At 38.1% G+C, this 23,235-nt stretch overlaps 3 protein-coding genes across 3 annotated transcripts; all 3 read left to right on the top strand.

Annotated features, from left to right (window-relative positions):
• The first annotated feature begins 206 nt into the window (after positions 1–206).
• On the top strand, positions 207–5,678 carry grinab (glutamate receptor, ionotropic, N-methyl D-aspartate-associated protein 1b (glutamate binding)). The gene is made up of 7 exons (XM_059338617.1): positions 207–351; positions 950–1,438; positions 1,518–1,621; positions 2,945–3,145; positions 4,183–4,311; positions 4,411–4,554; positions 4,666–5,678. The coding sequence occupies exons 2-7, from the start codon at positions 979–981 to the stop codon at positions 4,816–4,818; spliced, it is 1,191 nt and encodes a 396-aa protein (XP_059194600.1). The 5' UTR covers positions 207–351; positions 950–978; the 3' UTR covers positions 4,819–5,678.
• A 136-nt stretch (positions 5,679–5,814) lies between these two features.
• On the top strand, positions 5,815–15,197 carry LOC131975838 (speriolin-like protein). Its single transcript, XM_059338618.1, has 4 exons — positions 5,815–5,983; positions 7,949–8,167; positions 8,252–8,376; positions 14,798–15,197. Exons 1-4 carry the CDS (start codon positions 5,821–5,823, stop codon positions 15,128–15,130), a joined length of 840 nt encoding a protein of 279 aa, XP_059194601.1. The 5' UTR covers positions 5,815–5,820; the 3' UTR covers positions 15,131–15,197.
• A 1,936-nt stretch (positions 15,198–17,133) lies between these two features.
• On the top strand, positions 17,134–22,543 carry smpd5 (sphingomyelin phosphodiesterase 5). The gene is made up of 8 exons (XM_059338614.1): positions 17,134–17,313; positions 18,295–19,504; positions 19,879–19,954; positions 20,039–20,179; positions 20,264–20,353; positions 20,822–20,885; positions 20,998–21,157; positions 21,809–22,543. The coding sequence occupies exons 2-8, from the start codon at positions 18,383–18,385 to the stop codon at positions 21,911–21,913; spliced, it is 1,758 nt and encodes a 585-aa protein (XP_059194597.1). The 5' UTR covers positions 17,134–17,313; positions 18,295–18,382; the 3' UTR covers positions 21,914–22,543.
• The last annotated feature ends 692 nt before the right edge of the window (positions 22,544–23,235 follow it).

The raw sequence follows: 23,235 nt of genomic DNA on the forward strand, positions 1-23,235 counted from the left end.
AGGTGAAAACAAATATAAATAATGTATCTGTGATTAATAAAATGGATAAATTAAACCCATGGTCTGTTTAAATCTTCTTCTTTCTCTTACTGTAGTGCCATATTTATGCAGTTTTTTATTAATTAAAAAAAGAAGAGAAAAAAAAAGTTTAGTGAAAAGGTATGTTACGAATAATCCCATATGCCCTGAACGCGACATTCCGCATCCTGGGGGCGGTGAGGAACAACAGCAGTTTACTGGCAGTCAGACTGAACAAAAAAACCCACAAGTGGTCCAGAAACTGCGGAAAAAAATACCGCAAACCATTTTTGGAGGAGTCCAGCTGGGATTGAAGCTTTGAATACAGGCAATGTGAGTAGTTTTTAAAGACTTGAACTATTCTAACTGTTGATTTTTGCTGCCTTTCAATCGTCCAGCTGTATCGGCTAACGTTGGTGAAAAAAACATGGCCACCGTGTGTAACAAAAACACAGGAACTGGGACTTTATCAATGAATTAGTTACATCCGTACATTTGACTCAAACAGCCCGTTGAATGTAAGTTATATTGGTTACATAGCCGTTTCTTGCCTGAAAGTGAAATTTGTGGCCTATATTTAGCAAACCTCGGGAGATCCGGTGAAAACTCCGGCTAATGGAGATGTTTTATATCGGTATGATGAAGCCCCAGGCTTCGTTTCACCGTCAACTTAGTGGCGATGTTAGTAGTAGAAAATCACAGCATTAATAACGCGTTTAAATAGTTGTTTTAATTAAGTTGTCGATCAATGATTATCAATTATGATATACACCGGAAGTGAGCATCGTCAGGTGACCTCAGTGACGTTACGGAGCATCGCACTGTAGACTTCACTCTGTCATCATCTAAACACTGCTGGTTATTCTAACTTGATTCATGTGACTCTCCCCTTCATATTTTTTTCATCCATCCAAATAAACCAACTCTCCAGCGGGTCTGTGCTCCCGATCCAAGCCAGAGATGAGCACCGACAAGACGGCATACTCTCCCGTGGGCGATGCTCCACCTGCCTATCCCGGGAAGACCGCATACGCTCCCGTGGATGAGGCTCCACCTGCGTATCCCGGGCAGACAGCTTTTCCTGCCGCATTTGACATGAATATACCGGGTTCAACCATGTTCGGAGCCCCTGCCCCGGGTGGGTTCTCTGCCCCAGGAGGTCTCCCTGCCCCTGGGGGCTTCCCTCCCCCCGCTGGTTTCACTTCTCCCGGTGGTTTCACTGCTCCTGGTGGGTTCACTTCTCCTGGTGGTTTCCCTGCTCCTGGTGGCCTCCCTTTCCCCCCACCGACTGCTTTTGGACCGGGTGTTCCTGGAGCTTTCGGGATGGGCACAAACCCTCAAGGTGGCCCCGGATATGGAGCAAACCCCTCTACCTCGCCGTACTCTCCGCCAGGTCAGGGCTTCAGTGACAACTTCAATGGTAAGTATTTGTAACTTTGTTGCATTTCTACATTCAGTGTCATTAATTTGATATTTATTTATGTTTGTTGCCACTGCAGATGATGCGTACCACAGTGAGGAGGACCCACCAGCCTTTCATGAGAATCAAGACTTTGATTTTGGATTAGACAACAAGAGCATAAGACGAGCCTTTATTCGAAAAGTAAGAAGGCAGTGTGGTTGAAGAAAAGATCAAATGAATATGACTTGCTGTAGGGCCTTTTAAAATTTTATTTAAATCACAATATGACCCAGTGAAATATCCAAATCGCTGGAGGCACATTATTTGGTTAAGGCAAAATATGTCTCAAATACTATTCTGACTCAAGTGTTGTGGTGCTGCAGAGAGTTCTGAACCTACACATCATAGTCTACAGATCTTATTAAAAAAATTGATTCAGATCATAGCAAAACAATCATACTTGATCATTTTAAATATATTTTTCAATGAAAATGAGAATAGTGATGCAAACTCATATTACAATTGCAATTTCATTCAAAACAATCGCAATGAGATATTTTTTCAAAATTGATCAGCCCTAATAGGAAGTGTTGTAAATTAATGAGCTTTTATTGTCTTATTTTCAACACTTAGAGACCCACCATAGACCAATTTCTGTCTTTTAAGAGGGGACAAGCTAGGAAAATAGCAAGTCAACAGTAGATGCCACATATAGGTGGTGTACATAATCTGAAAGCTGGTAGCCTGAAGATTAATTTGAGATGCAACTGTTCTGTACTGTATATAAATATGTATTCTTAACACAGCTGTAAAGGGCTGGATAAGCTTGAAAATGCACCTTCAAAAATGCTTCAAAAGTCCTTCAATTTGACTTTGGAAAAGGTTGAGGAACCCTGTCAATGAATAATCCTGAAAACTGTTAGCAACTCACCACAACATATATAGATATTGTACTTTAAATTACATATAGAAATGATTTTAGGGTTTTATCCATATTGCTCACTCTAGCATAGAGGACACAATGTTTTATTTATCTGCATCTAGATATGGATTTACCATAAATGCATGTATAAACAATCAGGAGAAACCTTTTTTTTTTTTGTAAATTTTATTTATGCAAAGTTTTGGCACATATATATATATACAGACACATAAAGTACAAGAAACATAGAAAAAAACCCAACAGAGAAAAAGATAAATAAAATAAAAGTAAACAAACAGATAAAACAAAACAGAAGCAACAGACAGGCAGCCACCACTTACTCATTAACGTAAAAAGAAAATGTGCACAAAAATATGTCGGTCCAACAAAATGTATATAAAATATATATAACATATATTTATATACAATATAATATAATAAAAAAATAATAATTACTTAATAAAATAAAAATAAGAAAGCAGTGGAGAAACCTTCTTTGACTGTGAAAAAAACCTTGAATAATTCCTGAAATGTCTAAAAAGACATTCTTTGTTCATAATATAATCTGTGCCTGCTGCATATTAACACTTTCTTCCCCGCAGGTGTTCTTGGTGTTGACTGCTCAGCTGTTGGTGACATTCGCCTTTGTGGCGGTTTTCACCTTTGTGGATGAAGTGAAGGAGTTCGTCATGGTGAACGCCTGGACCTACTTGGTGTCCTACGTCATATTCTTCGTGTCGGTGTGTGTGATCAGCTGCTGTGGAAGCGTTCGCAGGAGACATCCCTGGAACCTGGTCGCATTAGTAAGACTGCTCAGTTTATTGTTTCTGAGAAGTGAGAGGAAGGGAGGAGTTACAACACAGGAAGTACTGTGTTATCTCATCTGGACTATTTAGTAATCAGTGTGTGGGATTTCTTGTTCATGAATCATACAATCATCTATTCAGTTACCCTTTGTTTTAAAAAGTGAATTATATAAACAACAATATATTCTAGTATAGTGACAAATACACTATATATTTATGACGTTTTCACCTCACAGTTACGATAGAAGACTTCCTTATTTTGAAAAGTTTCACAAATCACTGTCAGAACCACACAATGATTTGCTATTTCTTTTTTTTTTTTTTTTTTTAACTTTCTTTTTATTGAACATTTTAACAAACATTTTGCATACATCTGGTTTACATAAATCAAACCCCTCCAATAATACATCTTCAGATCACACTTGCCATCTTTCATCTTAGGTCAGATATAAATTTACTTTACATTTTTATTCACTCCAATAAAATTGTGCAACTGAAATAGTAGTCATCCAATGTCATCCAAAAAATATGACTAATCAAACAGCATTTTGTTCCAGTGTAGCAAAATTTTAGAAATAAAAATAAGCAAAAAAAAACATAACTATTCAACTTCTGTAGCTATGAACCAGGGTACTTTTCCTTCTAATGATGGTCATCTCTTTTTCCATGTTCTTTTAAATCTGTTCTCCTCCAGTCTCACGGAGAAAGTAAATTTTTCCATAACATAAATATTATGTATAACCTCCACCCAGTCCTCAATCTTAGGTTTGCTTTTTTGCTTGCAATCAACATTATTTTATACATGTGTTTGTCTCCTGATCTCGTAAAGTCAATGTCTGATTTCCCCAAATATAAAACCTCAAAAGTAGGTGGAAGGTCTACCCTCAGTATTTCATCCATACATTTCTTAAGCTCCTGCCAGGAGCTGCGAATGGAGGAACAGCTTGATTTGCTATTTCTTCTTCATGCCATGAATCTGCACTCCACTCCAACATGTGCTCCAGTGCTGATATATTTGTCTTTCTGGTTTCCAGTCCGTCCTGACTCTCAGTATGTCCTACATGGTGGGAATGATCGCCAGCTACCACGACACTGACACAGTGGTCATGGCGGTGGGCATCACTGCCGTCGTGTGCTTCACGGTGGTCGTCTTCTCTCTGCAGGTTATTATCCCACCGTCCCTGCTGCCTCTTTTTTGCATGTCAAGTGCATCTATTATTGTCTGATGTGACCTTAATGTCTCTCCTGGCCTCCTTCCACAGACCAAGTATGACTTCACTTCCTGTTACGGTGTACTCTTCGTCTGTTTAATTGTCCTGGTCATCTTCGGCTTCCTCTGCATCTTCATCCGTGACCGGATTCTGCATATTGTGTATGCTGGACTCGGAGCTCTGCTCTTCACCTGCGTAAGTAGCTAAACCAACAAAAGTCCTTCAAATGTCCTCCAGCCAAGTGTGAAATTACTCATGTTCGAAAAAAAAAGGCAAATATTTGACCCTTTTCTGTGTCACTGTCAGTTCTTGGCGGTGGACACTCAGCTGCTGCTTGGCAACAAGGAACTGTCCCTGAGTCCAGAAGAATACATCTTTGCTGCTCTCAACCTGTACACAGACATCATCAACATCTTCCTTTATATTCTTGCTATTCTGGGAAGGGCGAGGGGAAGCTGAGCTGGGGGAACAACGGTCACAAATCCTGACACAAAGTTGCAAAAAGTCGGTTACCATAATCTTGATTTTCATTTTGTCTTGTAGTGTGCATTGATCACATAGCTCAAGAATGATTTGCTTCACCCTGTTTAAAGGCTATTTGTTTTGATAATATATATAGATTGTCTATGTTGTAGTTTGAGGGTTTATTAATGAAAGTTTTATTAGCTATATGGTGTGCTGTACAAAACTTTGTTTTGATTTTAGGAAGATTTGACACCAGCTTTTTCCAGAACTTTCAACTGTATCTAAGACCTCGTTTAGACTTTGTTTTAAAATGTGTCTTGGCTGATCGGATCACAAGTGGACAGATGAGACACATGGCTGTTGATACCTGTGTTCAGATCCATCATTACCACACCTAACCCATTGATGATGTATTTTCCTTTTTAGGGACACATTTAGGACACAGCATTTATACTACAGAACTGTTGAACTTGTATTTAGTGCTGACCACTTGTGATCCGATCGCCCAAGATGCATTTTAAAACGTGTAAACTGGGGTCAAAGCCTTCATCAACAGAAGAAGTTTGATCCGTTGTCATGGAGATATGTCTGTTGACATGTGAGCTCAGGTAGTTATTGCACTTGAGGACCAAAAAAGCGCAGTCAGCGGAATCAGAACAGCTGCTGCACTTGTATGTCACCATCTCCATCACTATGGCAACCGAGCAAACTACATCAGCTGGTGAGGAGTGTGTGATTTAGATGAAAGCACTAGACAGAGCTAGAAAGCAGACTGTTGATTATTGTCAAACTACTTTGTCAAAGGTAAAGAATAACCTTTTAATGCTGTGTATAAAGTTCTTTTCTAAACCTGATCTGTGTTGTTTGTGTGTGAGTGAAAGAATCCTCACTGAGAATCCTGTTCTGTTGTGATTTGAAATACATTTCTTTTAGCGTCCACACATTTTTTGTTTTGGGGGTGTTTTGAGGCTCAGCTGTGAAACTGGGAGCCCCACAATGGACCAGGAGCAGACTCTGGCTGCCTTGCTGTTAAAAAATGAACAACTCTGGCAGCAAAATGATCTGTTGAAGTCGACGATGCTAAGTGTAGTCAAGGAGAACGTAGATCTGAAAGCCAACATGCAGAGCTTCAACAAAGACACTCTGGAGGAATTAACAGGTATTGTAAATGATATAAAACTGTTTTATATCCAGGTTGCCACTAGATGGCAGCCAGGGTGCAGTCCAGAGTTGTCAGGGCAGTGTCCAAATAATTAGATTAGATTTTTATTTGTCATTGCACAGAAATACAACGAAATTCAATGCACTTATGTACTGGACGCATAAAAAAAGCATAATAAATAGTAAATAAGATACATCCTTATCTATCAAAATAATGTGAATATAATTGAACTTAAGGGACAATACTGTCCCAAGTTGTTTCATTGCTATACAAATCCAGAGAAATGTTCTTGGCATATACTGTATATACTATTTATTCATTTTGGTAATTGATTTCGATGTAACTTTCAAATGAAATAAATCAAATCAAGAAGCTGAAATTTTGGGGATGATATGATTTTTTAAAACTTATTCAAGTTTCTAAGAATATAATGACATAATGTTGTAAAATAGCTGTATACTGTAACCAATATAACCTAAATATTCCTCTAAAGATTTACAATCCGTGAAGGTGAATTCACAGTGAAATTGTAAATGTCTTGATTCTATTGTCAATGTCAGTGAATGCATCAGTCTTATTGTTACAGATATGGGATAAAAGTATTTTATTAAGATTTTTTATATATTATTTCTTTACTTTGGTGGTGAAGCAGAACTGAAATATGCATTGTGAGACTTAAAGATCAACTGTTGTAAGGATCATTTTAATTGATAATCTGTACATGCCGGATATGCAAAATGCATTGTATTTGCATTGAAATAGTTCTGAGATGTTTAGAAGACGAAAAAAAAAAACTGTTTGTGGAGCTCAAATGTGTTAAATATGTTTGATGTTTGAGTAATCCAAAACTAATCTAAAAGTATATTGATTTGATTCCTTTTCTTGACATCCAATGGATTATGTTATTAATAATAAATGGTGTGAGACACGCTATATCCAATGCAATGCCCCTCACTGTAAGCACTGCAGACCCCTCCTGACTGTAATTACCTTAGGCTCTGATTGCAGAGGCTCAGTTTCTTCATGTTTTATGTTGTGTCTCTGGAACAGAGAAAGGTCTCTGACTGAGGGTCCTGAACAATGTACAGGCTTGTAATGGTACTAAAAGGCAACTCCCACTTACATTTTAATTTTTATATTTGGGAAAAGAGAACCAGGAGATTACAAGGTCAGGAGAAAAATACATATTTCGAATAATGTTGGTGGCGGCTAAAAAGGTCATCACCAGAAAATGGCTAAAAACAGAAGCACCAAAAATAGAGGATTGGGTCAAGGTAATGCTGGATATATATAGAATGGAGAAGCTGACTTTCTCAACTAGACTAAAAACAGATACTTTTATAATATACTGGAAAAACTGGGTTGATTTTGTGTCTCCATTGAGAGCAGACTTTGTACAGTAAGGGCACTGTTTATTGTAGATTATTGACCCCCTTGGTTCAGGCTACAAACTTGTTCATTTCTCATATGTTTATTTGATATGTTTACCCTCCAACGGGAGAAAAGGGGACGATGCAAGAGAGGTATGAAAACAAGGAGAGTAGTGGAAAAAGGTTTCATTTTACTTCTACTGTCTATGTCTCTGCTCTGTGGTGGAGAAGTATGCGGATATTCTACTAATGTTGGAAAATTGTACAGCACATGTAAAATGTCGATGGAATGTTGATATGTGGAATCAATAAAAAAGATAATTAAAAAGTAGTAAGTAATGGTACTAAAAGATCAGGAGTACATTGAGGACCTAGACCACAAAGAGCCTTCAAATTAATCAAGAAGATCTTAAAATCATTCCTAAAACAAACTGGGAGGTAGTATAAAAAGGCTTAAACAGTCCGTCCGTAGCTGGCTAATACATTTTAGATTCAGACAAATGAAATAGCCGTCGGAATGATTAAGGTCTGACGAGGCAGAAGCATCTAAGGCAAGAAGACAAGAATAATAAAATGTTTTCCTCTCCATCAGTTTGCTCACCCTCAGGAAGACACTCGTCCAGTCTATGGCAAAACACCTGCAATGAGACACAATTCAAAAAAGACTTGCAACAAACCAGATTAAAACACAACCAGCGCACCTCGTCTCCTGTCGACTTCAAGTCTTTCGTCCAAAGCTCGGTGCACACAGACACAAGTGAGAAATCAGAGTTTCAAAGCAGCCAGACTGATTTTCCTCTCGGGGTCAAAGGTCAGTGACATGCAGACATTTTACAGTGGTAACCAAAAGAAAGAGATTCAATTTTTAAAATTAATTTGGATTCTTTCATGGCAGGTGAAGACAGGCTGCTGGGAGAGATTGCCTACCAGCTGGATAGGAGGATTCTCTCCCAGGTCTTCCAGGGCCACAAGAGACTCTACGGCTTCACCCTGCTCAATATCCCAGGCAAAATCAGAGAGGTCAGGAACAAGGTTATTATAGTTAACGAAAACTAACAAAATAACGAAAACTAAAATTTAAAAAACATTTTTGTTAACTGAAATAAAAATAAAAACTAGATTTAAAAAAAAAACGATAACTAACTGAAACTGTATTTTGTGGTTACAAAACTAACTAAAACTAACTAAAATTATAGTGAAAATGTCCTTAGTTTTCGTCTTTGTCAACTTTTTTCATTCATAATTCAGTGTTTCTATTTGAACATGCAACACATGGTGAATATGTTTACTGAGACTGGGATGTTTACACTATACCCAGGGGGCAAAACCCATATTTTTTGGAAAACTGACACGGAATGTTGTAAAAGGTTTCACACCAGAAATGATATCTAGGACCTTCAAGGATCATAACCTGGGTGGACAACCCGGTCAACTAGCTACTGGAAAGCTACAGGGGGCCAAAATCCCCCTTTTGGGGACATTTTCCTGGCGAAATTTTGTAAATGCAAATATTTAGGTACTACAAAGGCATAAATAGTCCTACAACTTTAAAATTTGGCAGAGAGTATCCTGACACAAAGGGGAAAGCAGGAAAAAAAGATGCTGGGGTTTACTGCAACTCTAGTTTAAGATATCACCCTCAACATGCCAAAAAAGACAAAAAAAAGTACTGTTCGCCTGACAAATGCTCATGAAAATTCATATTTTTCAACACTTTATGTTGAGTATCTATACCTAACATATATATAGAAAACTTCCCTAATTCATAAGCTTCCATTTGAGTCCAAGATGGCCTTTCTACTAGCTACTGGAAAGCCATAGGGTGGCTATTAAAGCTATTAAGCTAGCAGCTAACATTCAGCTAACATTCTGAAAGAAACTGTAAGTCCCTTGTACTGTATTTTTCATTTTATCAATATATATTTTATATATATATATATATATATATATATATATATATATATGTTTATCACTGATTGAGAGTATTCCATGTGATGTACCAACCATTTGTTGCAGTGCTGTATGGGATTGATGCCACACCATGATGTACACGATGAAACATCTATACTGTATTTAGCACAAGTAAAGAATAGAGTGAGTATATTGAGACAGGCTGCACTACATATGCTTCAATATATTTTTATAGAACATTATATTCAGTGGTGGCTAGTGGTGAAATTGATTGGGTGGGTTAACAAATAAATTATAAAGTAAAAGTAACTCTCTCTCTCTCTCCCTCTCTCTCTCACACACACACGCGCGCGCGCCGTGATCCACCTCATTCACGTTAGCGCCTGCCATTTTTCTTCTTCTTCTTCTTCTTCTTCTTCTTTTTCTCTCCCATCTTGTCATTGGTCTGAAAACAGCAGTATTGGGCTAAATGAAATCAGCCCAAATGACAAGTAAATCACGGGGGAGTGAAACGACACCTGTCAATAAGTTACCGGCCACCAGCCTGCTTCTAATTGGTCAGAACCGATCAGCCTGTGGGCTGAATGAAAGTAGCCCAAATGGACAGCAAATGGAGAGGGCGGGACATGGACGGGCCTGTCAATCATTTACACCCGGAAAATAAATTAGAGCACCCATTTAGAGATATCCATGTTTTCCTTTTAACTATTTGGTGCTTTTGCCACTTTAGATTTGACTAAAACTACATTACATTACATTACATTACATGTCATTTAGCAGACGCTTTTGTCCAAAGCGACTTACAATAAGTGCATTCAACCTGATGGTACTAGACATAGACCACAGGAATCAAGTAAGTACATAACTTTAAGAGCTAACTGTCATTGCTACAGGATACCAAAGAGGTTGGCTCCTTTCCTCGCAGCCACTGCTTATTGCAAATTATACACCTCTTCTTGGATTTAAATTTTTCAGTGTTTCGCCTGGTGAACCTGACATCATGGTGTGAGGAGCTGAATCCTGGATCAGCTAAATCTGATGCTTGTGCACTCACATCAGCTGAACGTCTCTTCTCAGCATATTGGTAGCTCCTCTCATTTATGTACCAATTCCGACATTTTGGGTGCCACTTTGGTGCACTGTCTTCCAACCATTTTTCTGACACAGAATCATGGTGCAGTCTTTGGAAGACTTCATCTTGACGCGCATTAATGGCTTTTTTAAACTTGGATTTCGTTATGGGAGTAATAAAGTGTAGGTATGTATCAGACTGTCCTTGACATATGATACACTTTGTGTAGTCAGTGCTTTTGTCTTCACAACCCTTGCCACCAGACCATGTTTCAGCTGCATGGCAATATCTCCCACGTTTCTTTGGCTGGCTTGTCATCTTGCTACAAGAAGGAACATACAAAGAAATTACTCAAATTATATAATTGTAAATTTAAAGTAGTGGATTAAATTGTGAAAAATTACAATATAATCAGTGATGGCTGGTATAAATGGGCTAGCAGGGCTAAGCCCTCCCTATATTATGCAATAAAGATGAGAAAGGTATAGTTGTCTAAATAACATACAAAAGATTGTTGTTTAAAGTTTAGTTTTAGTTTGTCTGAAACACAGGCAGCAGCACGTATCTCTGCATGTCTGGCCGACATCTCCCAGTGGATGTCCTCACACCACCTCAAACTCAACCTGGGCAAGACTGAGCTACTCTACCTCCCAGGGAAGGGCTCTGACCTCTGACCTCCACATCACTGTCCAGAACACAGTGGTTGTCTCCACAGAAACCGCCAAGAACCTTGGCGTGACTCTTGACAACCAACTGTCCCTCTCCACAAACATCACCGCCACCACCAGATCTTGCAGATTCTTGCTGCATAACATCAGGAGAATCCGCCCGTTTCTCACCCAGAAGGCAGCTCAGGTCCTGGTCCAGGCACTGGTCATCTCACGCCTGGACTACTGCAACTCCCTCATGGCAGGTCTGCCTGCCAAAGCCATCCGACCTCTGCAACTCATCCAGAATGCAGCTGCTCGATTGGTCTTCAATCTTCCCAAATTTTCATACACAACACCTCTCCTCCGCTCCCTCCACTGGCTACCAGTGGCTGCTCGGATACGCTTCAAGACTCTAGCTCTGGCGTACTCTGCTCCTAACGGTTCAGGTCCTACTTACATCCAGGACCTTGTCAAACTCTACACCCCTGCCCGTCCTCTCCGCTCTGCATCAGCCAAACAGCTGGCGACTCCCACCCTGCGTGGGTCAACTCGCCTCAAAACCTCCTCCAGACTTTTCTCTATCTTGGCTCCCAAATGGTGGAACGAGCTCCCTACCGACATCAGGACCTCAGACAGCCTGGACATCTTCCGCCGCAGGCTGAAGACATATCTCTTCCAACAATACCTCGGTTAAGCCATGGTCACCTAACACATATATATATTTAAAAAAAAAAATTGTTCTTCTTCTTCTTCTTCTTCTTTTCTATTCTTTTCTTCTTTAACATATAGCACTCCTGTAGCAATGACAGTTAGCTCTTAAAGTTATGTACTTACTTGATTCCTGTGGTCTATGTCTAGTACCATCAGGTTGAATGCACTTATTGTAAGTCGCTTTAGACAAAAGCGTCTGCTAAATGACATGTAATGTAATGTAGTTTTAGTCAAATCTAAAGTGGCAAAAGCACCAAATAGTTAAAAGGAAAACATGGATATCTCTAAATGGGTGCTCTAATTTATTTTCCGGGTGTAAGTGATTGACAGGCCCGTCCATGTCCCGCCCTCTCCATTTGCTGTCCATTTGGGCTACTTTCATTCAGCCCACAGGCTGATCGGTTCTGACCAATTAGAAGCAGGCTGGTGGCCGGTAACTTATTGACAGGTGTCGTTTCACTCCCCCGTGACTTACTTGTCATTTGGGCTGATTTCATTTAGCCCAATACTGCTGTTTTCAGACCAATGACAAGATGGGAGAGAAAAAGAAGAAGAAGAAGAAGAAGAAGAAGAAAAATGGCAGGCGCTAACATGAATGAGGTGGATCACGGCGCGCACGTGTGTGTGTGAGAGAGAGAGGGAGAGAGAGAGAGAGTTACTTTTACTTTATAATTTATTTATTAACCCACCCAATCAATTTCACCACTAGCCACCACTGAATATAATGTTCTATAAAAATATATTGAAGCATATGTAGTGCAACCTGTCTCAATATACTCACTCTATTCTTTACTTGTGCTAAATACAGTATAGATGTTTCATCGTGTACATCATGGTGTGGCATCAATCCCATACAGCACTGCAACAAATGGTTGGTACATCACATGGAATACTCTCAATCAGTGATAAACACACACACACATATATATATATATATATATATATATATATATATATATATATATATATATATATATAAAATATATATATAAAATATATAAATATATATATATATATATAAAATATATATTGATAAAATGAAAAATACAGTACAAGGGACTTACAGTTTCTTTCAGAATGTTAGCTGAATGTTAGCTGCTAGCTTAATAGCTCGCTAGCAAGCTAGCAAGCTGAAACAGTTCTCAGTTTCTGAAACATCAAAAAATCTAAAATTAGCATAGGTGGCAAACATACATACTGTCCTTCTGTATATAATATTAATGTAAATCCTTCAGTATTTTATAAAGAAATAATTTTTTTAAGCATATTTACCTATTTTGAACAGCAAGCAATCCAGAAGACCACAAGTGCACTGCCTGTTCATTTTGGGGAGACCACAAAATGCACAGTTCCCTCATGTAGCTTTAGTGGGAACCAAGCTGCTTAACCAAGGCATCATCTGAAAGTGTATTTTGTGCTCTTTCGATAGGTTGGCTCAGTTTTTTATAGAATGATCTCTCCAAATCTATCTCCAAATAACCACTCAGAAATAGAATGGAGTCTGATCCGCATAATTGACTCTTTTTTCACAATAGGGGTTGCATTGTTTGGACCCACCCTATGGCTTTCCAGTAGCTAGTAGAAAGGCCATCTTGGACTCAAATGGAAGCTTATGAATTAGGGAAGTTTTCTATATATATGTTAGGTATAGATACTCAACATAAAGTGTTGAAAAATATGAATTTTCATGAGCATTTGTCAGGCGAACAGTACTTTTTTTTGTCTTTTTTGGCATGTTGAGGGTGATATCTTAAACTAGAGTTGCAGTAAACCCCAGCATCTTTTTTTCCTGCTTTCCCCTATGTGTCAGGATACTCTCTGCCAAATGTTAAAGTTGTAGGACTATTTATGCCTTTGTAGTACCTAAATATTTGCATTTACAAAATTTCGCCAGGAAAATGTCCCCAAAAGGGGGATTTTGGCCCCCTGTAGCTTTCCAGTAGCTAGTTGACCGGGTTGTCCACCCAGGTTGTGATCCTTGAAGGTCCTAGATATCATTTCTGGTGTGAAACCTTTTACAACATTCCGTGTCGGTTTTTTTACTTTGCCCCCTGGGTACTAGAACCAAAATTCAAAACACCCAGAACTGTAATAGTTAATAACCTTATTGGGGCTGAGATGATAAACCAAAGGAAATGAAGGCACATACCCATTACAAAAAAACTAAAACTAACACTAAAACTAATAAAAACTAAACTAAAACTAAGCATTTTCAAAAACTAAAAACTAAACTAAAACTAGCAAACTCACTCTAAAAACGAACTAAAACTAACTGAATTTGAAAACAAAAATTCACAACGAAATTAAAACTAAAACTAATGAAAAATCCCAAAACTATTATAACCTTGGTCAGGAAGAAAGGCTACTGGTCAGCCATCAAAACTGGTTGTGTGACTTGTGCACGGCAAGGTTATAATAGTTTTGGATTTTTCATTAGTTTTAGTTTTAATTTTGTTGTGAATTTTTGTTTTCAAATTCAGTTAGTTTTAGTTAGTTTTTCGAGTGAGTTTGCTAGTTTTAGTTTAGTTTTTAGTTTTTGAAAATGCTTAGTTTTAGTTTAGTTTTTATTAGTTTTAGTGTTAGTTTTAGTTTTTTTGTAATGGGTATGTGCCTTTATTTCCTTTGGTTTATCATCTCAGCCCCAATAAGGTTATTAACTCTTACAGTTCTGGTGTTTTGTATTTTGGTTCTAGTGTAAACATCCCAGTCTCAGTAAACATATTCACCATGTGTTGCATGTTCAAATAGAAACACTGAATTATGAATGAAAAAAGTTGACAAAAACGAAAACTAAGGACATTTTCACTATAATTTTAGTTCGTTTTAGTTAGTTTTCTAACCACACAATACAGTTTCAGTTAGTTATCGTTTTTTTTAAAAACTCTAGTTTTTATTTTTATTTCAGTTAACGAAAATGTTTTTTCAATTCTAGTTTTTGTTATTTTGTTAGTTTTCGTTAACTATAATAACCTTGGTGCACGGATAAAAGATCAAATCTGAACAACCCTAACTTGTCCCATTATCATTTCATTTTGAAAAACAATGACATAACATTCCACTTATGTGGGAAAGTCACAAGCCTCTCTCCATCTTTCAGGTGTCAACACACCCGCTGACGGGGAAGGTGGATGAGGGCTATCGGCTCCATCTCACCCAGAGGTATGATGACCTCATGAAGAGGTTGAGCCAGCTCGGGTTCAAAGCAACACTACACCCTCCGTTCAATGAATTCATCGTCAACACCTTTGGGATCCTGAAGGAGAGGCCGGGGGAAAACAGTTCCCAGGCTGCTGACTACAATAATCCAGATTTTCTGAGGAAGCTGATCGTGACCACAGCGCCGAAAAAACTCCAGAAGGACCTGCTGCTTGTGCTCACCTGCCTCTGCAGCATGGCTGAGAAGGACAGAAAGCCTCTCCTTCTCTGGTAGACAGGATTGTATAGGAAAGCCGATACTGTCCACAAATTGAAAGTAAACACTAAAGATATGGCACAATCAATATTGTATGGCTATGATTTTGTGCACACATTTTTTTTTTTTACTTTATTGCCTTTATGCACATTTACAGACAATTAACATCACAAAGGAAAACAAATCAAAACATCTTGAGATTGGGTTTCATCTGTCACACAAATGGCACTGTAAAGGGTATTACACATATTTTATCTGGTTCTGTATTCCAAAAAATAATAATAATAATAAATAAATAAATACATTTTTAAAAAAGGGCTAATTTAGATAATAATAGTGTAAGAGTCTTAAGCAATATAGTCTGTAACTGGGGTCCACCTTCTCATAAAAACAGGCACTTTTAGCTGTAATTGGGCATATATCATATATTCCATCATGTAGACATGTTTTACTTTCTGTAACCACTGAGTGATCATGGGGGGTCTTTCTTCATCCAATTTATTGTAATAATTTTTCTTGCAATCATCAACAAAATGTGTAATATCTAACATTGTTCTGTGGTAAACAGGTGGTCAGGAAACACATCTAATAAAAATAACAAAGAGTCCATTGGAAGTTCTACTGCCAAAATTTTTTCCAGTTCTTCTTTGACATTTTTCCAAAATGTTTGTACTTTCGGGCAGTCCCAAAATATATCAGTATGGTCGCCGACCATGCCACAGTTCCTGTGCACACATTTTATGGATGGTAAAACCACAAATAAATTCACAGAAGAGTATTTGTTATTTGCATATTCAAGTATGCATTGTGAGACTTAAAGATCAACTGTTGTAAGGATCATTTTAATTGATAATCTGTACGTGCTGGATATGCAAAATACATTTTATTTGCAAAACTTGTAATTTATATTCAGGAACCGACCCTGTGGGTTGATCCTTAAATTAGGTTACAGATTAATGGCAAGAAATTAAGAACCCCCCCAGAAAAAAAGGAGATTTTTGCCTGCAACAAAGATGACTGCACAATACATTGTCTATGGTTAAACGTCACTTTAGCTCATTCAAATTAATAATAACAACAACAAAAAATATACACACGATCACATTAAACCTCTGAAGTCCAGGAGATTTTGGTTCAAATTTGTCAACTTCCTCTGCATTAGTTTCTGTCTCTGTTTAGTATCTTTCAGTCTGTCCTTACATCACATGCATGGCTCCTTTTTCTCATCACAAACTTATCAGTCAGATTTTTCATTTTATTTTAATTAACAAAGTATAAAGCTGTCAGGAATCCAAAATACGAACAAAAGACACACGTGTCTATGGAAAAGTACCTTTTATTTATTTATTTTTTACCATTTATACACACAAAAACAGCAGAATAAATAATAAAACTACAAAACAGTCTATTTGCATGTAAATTAAAAATAGTAATAGTTTTCATTGTAGAAAGAAAATTCCCAATTTAAAAATGGTCTAGAAACATAAATGGCACACTGTTAAAGCTCCATGATTGCACTTTTAACTGGCTTTCTCAGCTTGTCTACATATGATATATAAATAAAGTTATTACTGTAAATAAAATGTGTTGATTTTATGTTGATTTTATGATTTTTTTTGTTTTTTTGTTTTTATTGTATTCATGCATATTTTATTTTGTGCGGGCAGTACATTTTACATTTTATTTTATTTATTTTTATCCCATTTTTAATTGATTTTATCTTATTGCATCTAACTGTTCTATTGTTTACTACATCTCTTTGTATTGTGTAATGTATTTATTGTTTGTGCAGCACTTTGGAAACCTTGTGTTTGCTAAAATTGTGCTATATAAATAAAGGGGATTGGATTGGATTGGAAAACATGTGTATTTTCAATAAATAGATGGGCTCCAGAGGGTTAACTGGGTCAAATCTTACTGCCTGTAACAGGTCGTCTCAGGTAAGGTCACGTGCCGAACGAGCCCGACACCATGACAACACTATTAGGGGCGGGGCTTAATAAAGCCAGTGTGATGAACTGCTGCTGTGAGCAGGGGAGGTTTACGGCAGGACTACTTTATTGGACCACTTATCTATTAAAGTAGAAACTGATAATTAACTCCGGACACGTGACAACCTGATAAATAAATATACTTAATAAATTAATAGGTTTTTCGCTGCATTGGTTCACCAGCCGGACTGCCCCAGTTTCCGTGCTAAGGTAAGACCATCTGGACTGCCACGTTAGCCGAGTGTTTGTAAGCTAGCTACGTAACAGGACAGGTGACAGCTGTCATTTGTCATATCTACAATGTTCATAGACTATGTAAAGCACGTATTCAGCGCGGGATTTAAATGACATGGTGCTATAGTTATCCGGAGACGTTACGCGGTTGTACATTTATGTTGATTTTAAATTATTTTAAAGTTGTTTCAAACTGTTAGCTTAGCTTACCTGCTCGCAGGCGACCGGAGTATCACTGCTGACACCCACCTTACCTACCTGTATGAGTTGCGACTGACCAGGCACAGTGACACAGAAAGCTCGCTTCCCTTGATAATAAAACTTTACGTTACGGTAGCCTGCTTTGAATAGGATTGCTGTTTGTAATCATAATCGGGGTATTGATGGTTCACTACTGCCTGGTTGTATTCTGCCCTGTATAGTCCATTTATAAGGCTGCAAAGGGAGTGAACGTTTGAATGCAACATACAAGTAAAAGGGCAAATTCACTCATTTTTTCATAATGATATACGCTTTCACAGTAAAAAATATATAGTGACTACACACATTAGATTAGAAAAAATATGCATGTTCGGTTTTGCGTTGGCACACTTGATGATTAATGTGTTAAAACACACAAAGGTGTGGTGTTCAGACACGCTTGTGTCTCGCCAGGAGTTTGCGACACTCTGCAAATGGTGACAGCTGGATTATAGGCACCATGTTTTTCTCTTTGCCTCCTTAAAAGTGACCATGATGCATTGCATTAGCATGCAGTAAGCCCGTCTGATCTTCTCTCAGCACCAGACTGTATTGTATTCATGGCACTCTAGCTGCCAGTGGTTTCATGTTTCCCACAACTGCATGTACGGACATGTCTATGTAGCAATGACATTCCTGAGAACTAACAATGTAAATGTTTTTGTGCTTTGTACAAACAACAACAAACAACATTTTAATTTATGTGTCTTGTCTTAGTGTCCAGTGGAGCACATGAGAGAGACTTTGCCCCGGAATGAGGCTAGAACGGGAAATCCTGGTTGTTGCTTAGATAAGCGCCAGAGGCATGGCCCTGCAGGCGTCTCCATTTCCTAATGGGTTTGTCGCAGGCATCCATGCTGTGGGGTGGGCATTCATCCTGCCTTGCTTCTGGTTTCTTGACCGACTCATTGCTGTGTGCAAGTCCACCTCCCTGGAACGAACAAAGCGGCTGGAGCAGGAATGCTACCTCCACCCGCTCAAGGTTTTCTTCGGCTCCATTCTCTTCTTCTTTCTTTTTCTTGTGACAGCGCCCTTGGCCTTCCTGGGATTTATCCTATGGGCACCTCTTCAGGCCTGCCGCAGGCCCTTTTCCTACCATAGAGAGACTCCATCCTCACCAGAGCATGAGACACACAGAGGCTTTGAACAGTTAGGAAAGGCATCGTTTGGATTTGCCACAGCCAACCTGTGTCTGCTGCCTGACAGCTTGGCTCGCTTCAACAACTTGGGGCACACCCAGAGCAGGGCAGCGGCCATTGGTCAGCGAATAGCGCAGGGTGTGTGTCGACCCCATATCCGCATCTTTGTTGACTCCCCCAGCAGCTGTGGGACCCTCAGCCCCTCCAACAGCATACTGCCCACAGCCTGCTCCTCTAATTATGGTGCTACGGACAGACAAGCACAGCCCCCAGTCAGTCATCACTCCGACTCCACTGAAGTCCATGTTTCAGTCCCACACTCCAACAGTCATGTGGTCTGTGTGCCCTGTGATGACACAGAAGAGCCCTCGACTGACTCCCCTTCTCCCCTTTACAATTCCAATCAGAATTCCAACCAGCGGGGCCGAGCAGGTCACCGGAGCGCCCCCCGAGCTCTGCTGTCCCAGGGTCTCCGCCAGCAGGACGATGTGCCCTGGGAGGTGTCCACATTGTTCCCAGCCAATGTGGACATACTGTGTCTAGAAGAGGTGTTTGATAAGAGGGCGGCACAGAAGCTTGTTAAAGAGCTCAAACCTGTTTTTGGACATATTCTGTATGACATTGGTGTGTATGCCTGCCAGCCACCATGCAGATGTTCCTCTTTCAAGTTCTTCAACAGTGGAATTTTCCTCGCCAGCCGGTTCCCAGTGCTGGAGGCCCAGTACCACTGCTTTCCCAACAGCCGAGGGGAAGACGCACTGGCTGCAAAGGGCCTCCTCTCTGCTAAGGTATGTTGCTCAGTATATCATGTATTAACCCATTGACGCCTAAAACTTCCTGTGAAACCTCTGGGCGATTTTAAAATCAGCCCCTAAAACCTGAAGTTTTTCTGTAAATTCAACAGAAGTGTCAACGCTTCTACTGAATAATAGATGTTTCAGCCTCTGTAGCAGGTAGAAATGAAATTCTAAAAGTATTTGAGAGCTTATACAAATACTACAAAACAACGTAAACGCTTTCCAGGCTTCAATGGGTTAAGCTGCTATCAGTTAATGTGGTTGTCCTATTTGTGTTGGAGAATTCACATCAATTACTCATTCTTTTGTCACAGTATGAACACAGTGAATCTATGATGTAATGCAATTTTTTTTACAAATTTCAGGTGCTAATTGGCCAGAATCCGAAACGGAAGAATGTAGTTGGCTATTTTAACTGCACACATCTTCATGCTCCAGAGGGCAAGTCAAATATCTGATTTGGCATTTTCCTTTAAGCAAACAAAGTTAAGATATGCCTGTGATAGCTGTTTTTTTCTTACTCAGGTGAAGGGGAAATCCGGTGTGATCAGTTGAACATGGTGACCAAGTGGATCGGTGATTTCCAAGCAGCCTACAAACTGCCTGACGAGGACATTGCTTTTGATGTGCTCTGTGGAGATTTAAACTTCGACAACTGCTCACCTGGTGTGTCTCTGACAATTAAGTCTTTGTTTGTTGTATTATTACTAGTATTTTTTTGTATTTATACATGTTTATCTGTTTGTCAAGATGACACCATGGAACAGAATCACTGTCTGTTTGGGGAATACAGAGATCCTTGCAGGGCGGGGCCTGGGAAAGAGAAGCCCTGGGTCATTGGTGTGTACCATTTTATTTATTTTTTGTTATTAAACTTTTTATTTGAAGAAAAACAAAACAGCACATACATGTTGCTCTACATCTTGTAAACATGTCAAGTCTTTTCATCAAAACATAAAAAGAAAGAAATGGTTTTAAAAAATTAAAAAATTAAAAATAATATAAATAAAATCAAAATCACATCCTTGCAAAAGCATTTAAACTCTATCACAATACTCTTACAAAGACATACTTATACCTAAATTGATAGGCAACTTGAAAATCAGAAAAAAATAAAATAAAGATAATAATGATAATTCGAAAATCATAATAACAGCTTTAATAATAGTGAGTTTATCTGCCCCATGTAAACCTTCCTTCATCCATGTTTTCTTCTGCAAAGTGTGTACCATTTTAAACCACAAGACTACAGTAAATGTTGCATACATACAAGACAAATAATGTGATTTCATTGGTTTGCATTTAAAGGTACTCTGCTGGAGCAGCCTACATTGTATGAAGATGACACAAACACCCCAGAAAACCTTCAAAGGTACACTCGGTTTCACATTATAAAAAGCCTCTGTAGCATCATGTGACATGACCAGAACTAACTAGCTGAAGACATTAGCTGAATATCCACTCTGTCCTCTATGTATCTGTAGAACGTTGGAGTGTGAGGAGCTGAGGAAGCAGTATATCTCGCCTCCTGTTCCTTCCAAGGACTGCCCGTTAGTTTACCCTGAGACTGGCCAGCCGTGGATCGGACGTCGGATCGACTACATCCTCTACCGAGAAAACTCCATCTCAAAGCACTGCCGAACAGTACGTGGTCTTTTTCTTTTTTTTTCAAAATTCTTTTTATTGGATTTTCCTTGGATGCATAATTATATCAGCTGTCAGAGCACACATCAGTTTATCCAATACATCCATAGACTAGGCAAGTACAAAATGAATGAAAACACCAAAGTTTTAGTCAAAATATACAAAAACAAAACAAATAGAAAAAAAGAAAAACAAATAAATGAATGAAGATAACCATATAAGAGAAAATTATAAAATAAAAATAAATAATAATAAAAAAAATATAGAAAAATAAATAAATGCATAATAATAATAATAAAAATTGAATAAGAGGAAGATAAGACACAAACAGACAAAAAGAGGTGGAGGTTTATCACTCTGAATGAAGCCCATCAAGTTGCTTTACAAATCCAATAAAGTCATCCCATGTCTTGTGAAAGAACAGTACGTGTTCTTGTGTGATTTTAATCATTTGCTCTACTTCTCCTTCGCCTCCATTTCTTTTGTCTTCTTGAAGGCAAGAAGTGACATTCAGAGGCCACAAAGAATTCATGAAACATTTGAATATGGCAAAGCTACTGAGTCAGTAATTATAGAAAGGGTCTTAAAACAAGTTATTCTCCATTCAAAAAACACAATAGAAAAACATGTACTGTCTCTGTTTTTATCCAGGAAATTGAAGAGGTGACCTTTATAACCCAGCTGGCTGGCCTTACGGACCATATTCCTGTGGGCTTGAGACTGAGTGTAACCATGGACTCTGACTGTGCAGATTAATGGGGACTGTGGTGAAAACATGTAAAAACAAAGGGAACAAAATAAACTAAAGTAGAAATTGCTCTGGGGCCCTTTCCATGAAGTGAATATACCATATAAGCCAGGTTTATTTCAGTTAGTCTGACTCTTTTTCACATCATTTGTTTCCACAAAGCAAATTCAATGCTAAAGTAACTGAGCTTGAACTAAATCGAATTTGATTTATCTAACCCAATCAACTTAAATATAATATGTCAGACTCTTCAAAATAATCCTGGCTTATTTGGTACGCTGGTTTTATGGATCGGGCCCATGATGATCTGTACAGGCACAATGATGTTTTGTTTACATACTTGAATTTGTAAATTCTATGACAATGTACTGAGCGATTAGATTATACCTCAGGTGGAATTAATACAGATTTATTGACATTTTGTAATGTTTACAATTTTATACATTAAGGGCAGAGGCATTGATTTTGTAAAACAATATATTTTTAGGATTTTTCATTCAATATGTTTCCTATTGAAATAAGTGTAAAGAATAAATTTTGCACCTTGTTTCTTCCTCTTAATTTTTCTTCCTTAACGTCTTTTTAAATTGGTATTTAAAGAGCCCATCCCTAATAAAGTCTTCCTGTACCATTAGTCATCAAGCACAATCGATTCCATAAGCACTTGCATGCAATATAAACACATTTTATGTGATAAAATACGTGAATTAAATAAATAAAATATTAAAAAGACAATAAATGAAAAAAGACAGACAAAAATGATGAGTGGTAACAAAAACACAAAACATAACATTTTAAAGTTAAAACAACAACGACAACAAAAATACATAATGTGGGTTATCTTGCAAAATCACAATACAATACCAGTGGCATCTGTTTTTATAGATTAAAATGGTTGCACATAGCATAACACTCCTGAGCACAGTTTCTTATAGAAGAGCAAGTTTTCCCTGATGTCAAATAAGGTCTTTAATCCAGAGTTTATAGGTTGGAGGAACTTTTTTCCCTATTTAATTATAATTCGTCAGGCTAAAAGAGATGCAAAAGCTCTTAAATTCTTTACCTGGCGACTAAGATGTACAGGTGCATCTCAGTAAATTAGAATATCAAATAGCCCATATCAAGTATTGAGTGCATATACAGTAGATGGACATACTTTTCAGAGGCCAACATTCACATATTAAACATACTTTTTTAAATGGGTCTTTGGTAATATTCAAATTTTTTAGAGACACTGAATTTTAGGTCTTCATTAAACGTAAGTTATAATCATTATAATTAGAAGAAATTAAATAAATTAAGACATGAAATGTTTCATTCTGTATGCAAT

Source organism: Centropristis striata, chromosome 8 (genome assembly GCF_030273125.1).
Source record: "Centropristis striata isolate RG_2023a ecotype Rhode Island chromosome 8, C.striata_1.0, whole genome shotgun sequence".
NCBI classification, from domain to species: domain Eukaryota; kingdom Metazoa; phylum Chordata; class Actinopteri; order Perciformes; family Serranidae; genus Centropristis; species Centropristis striata.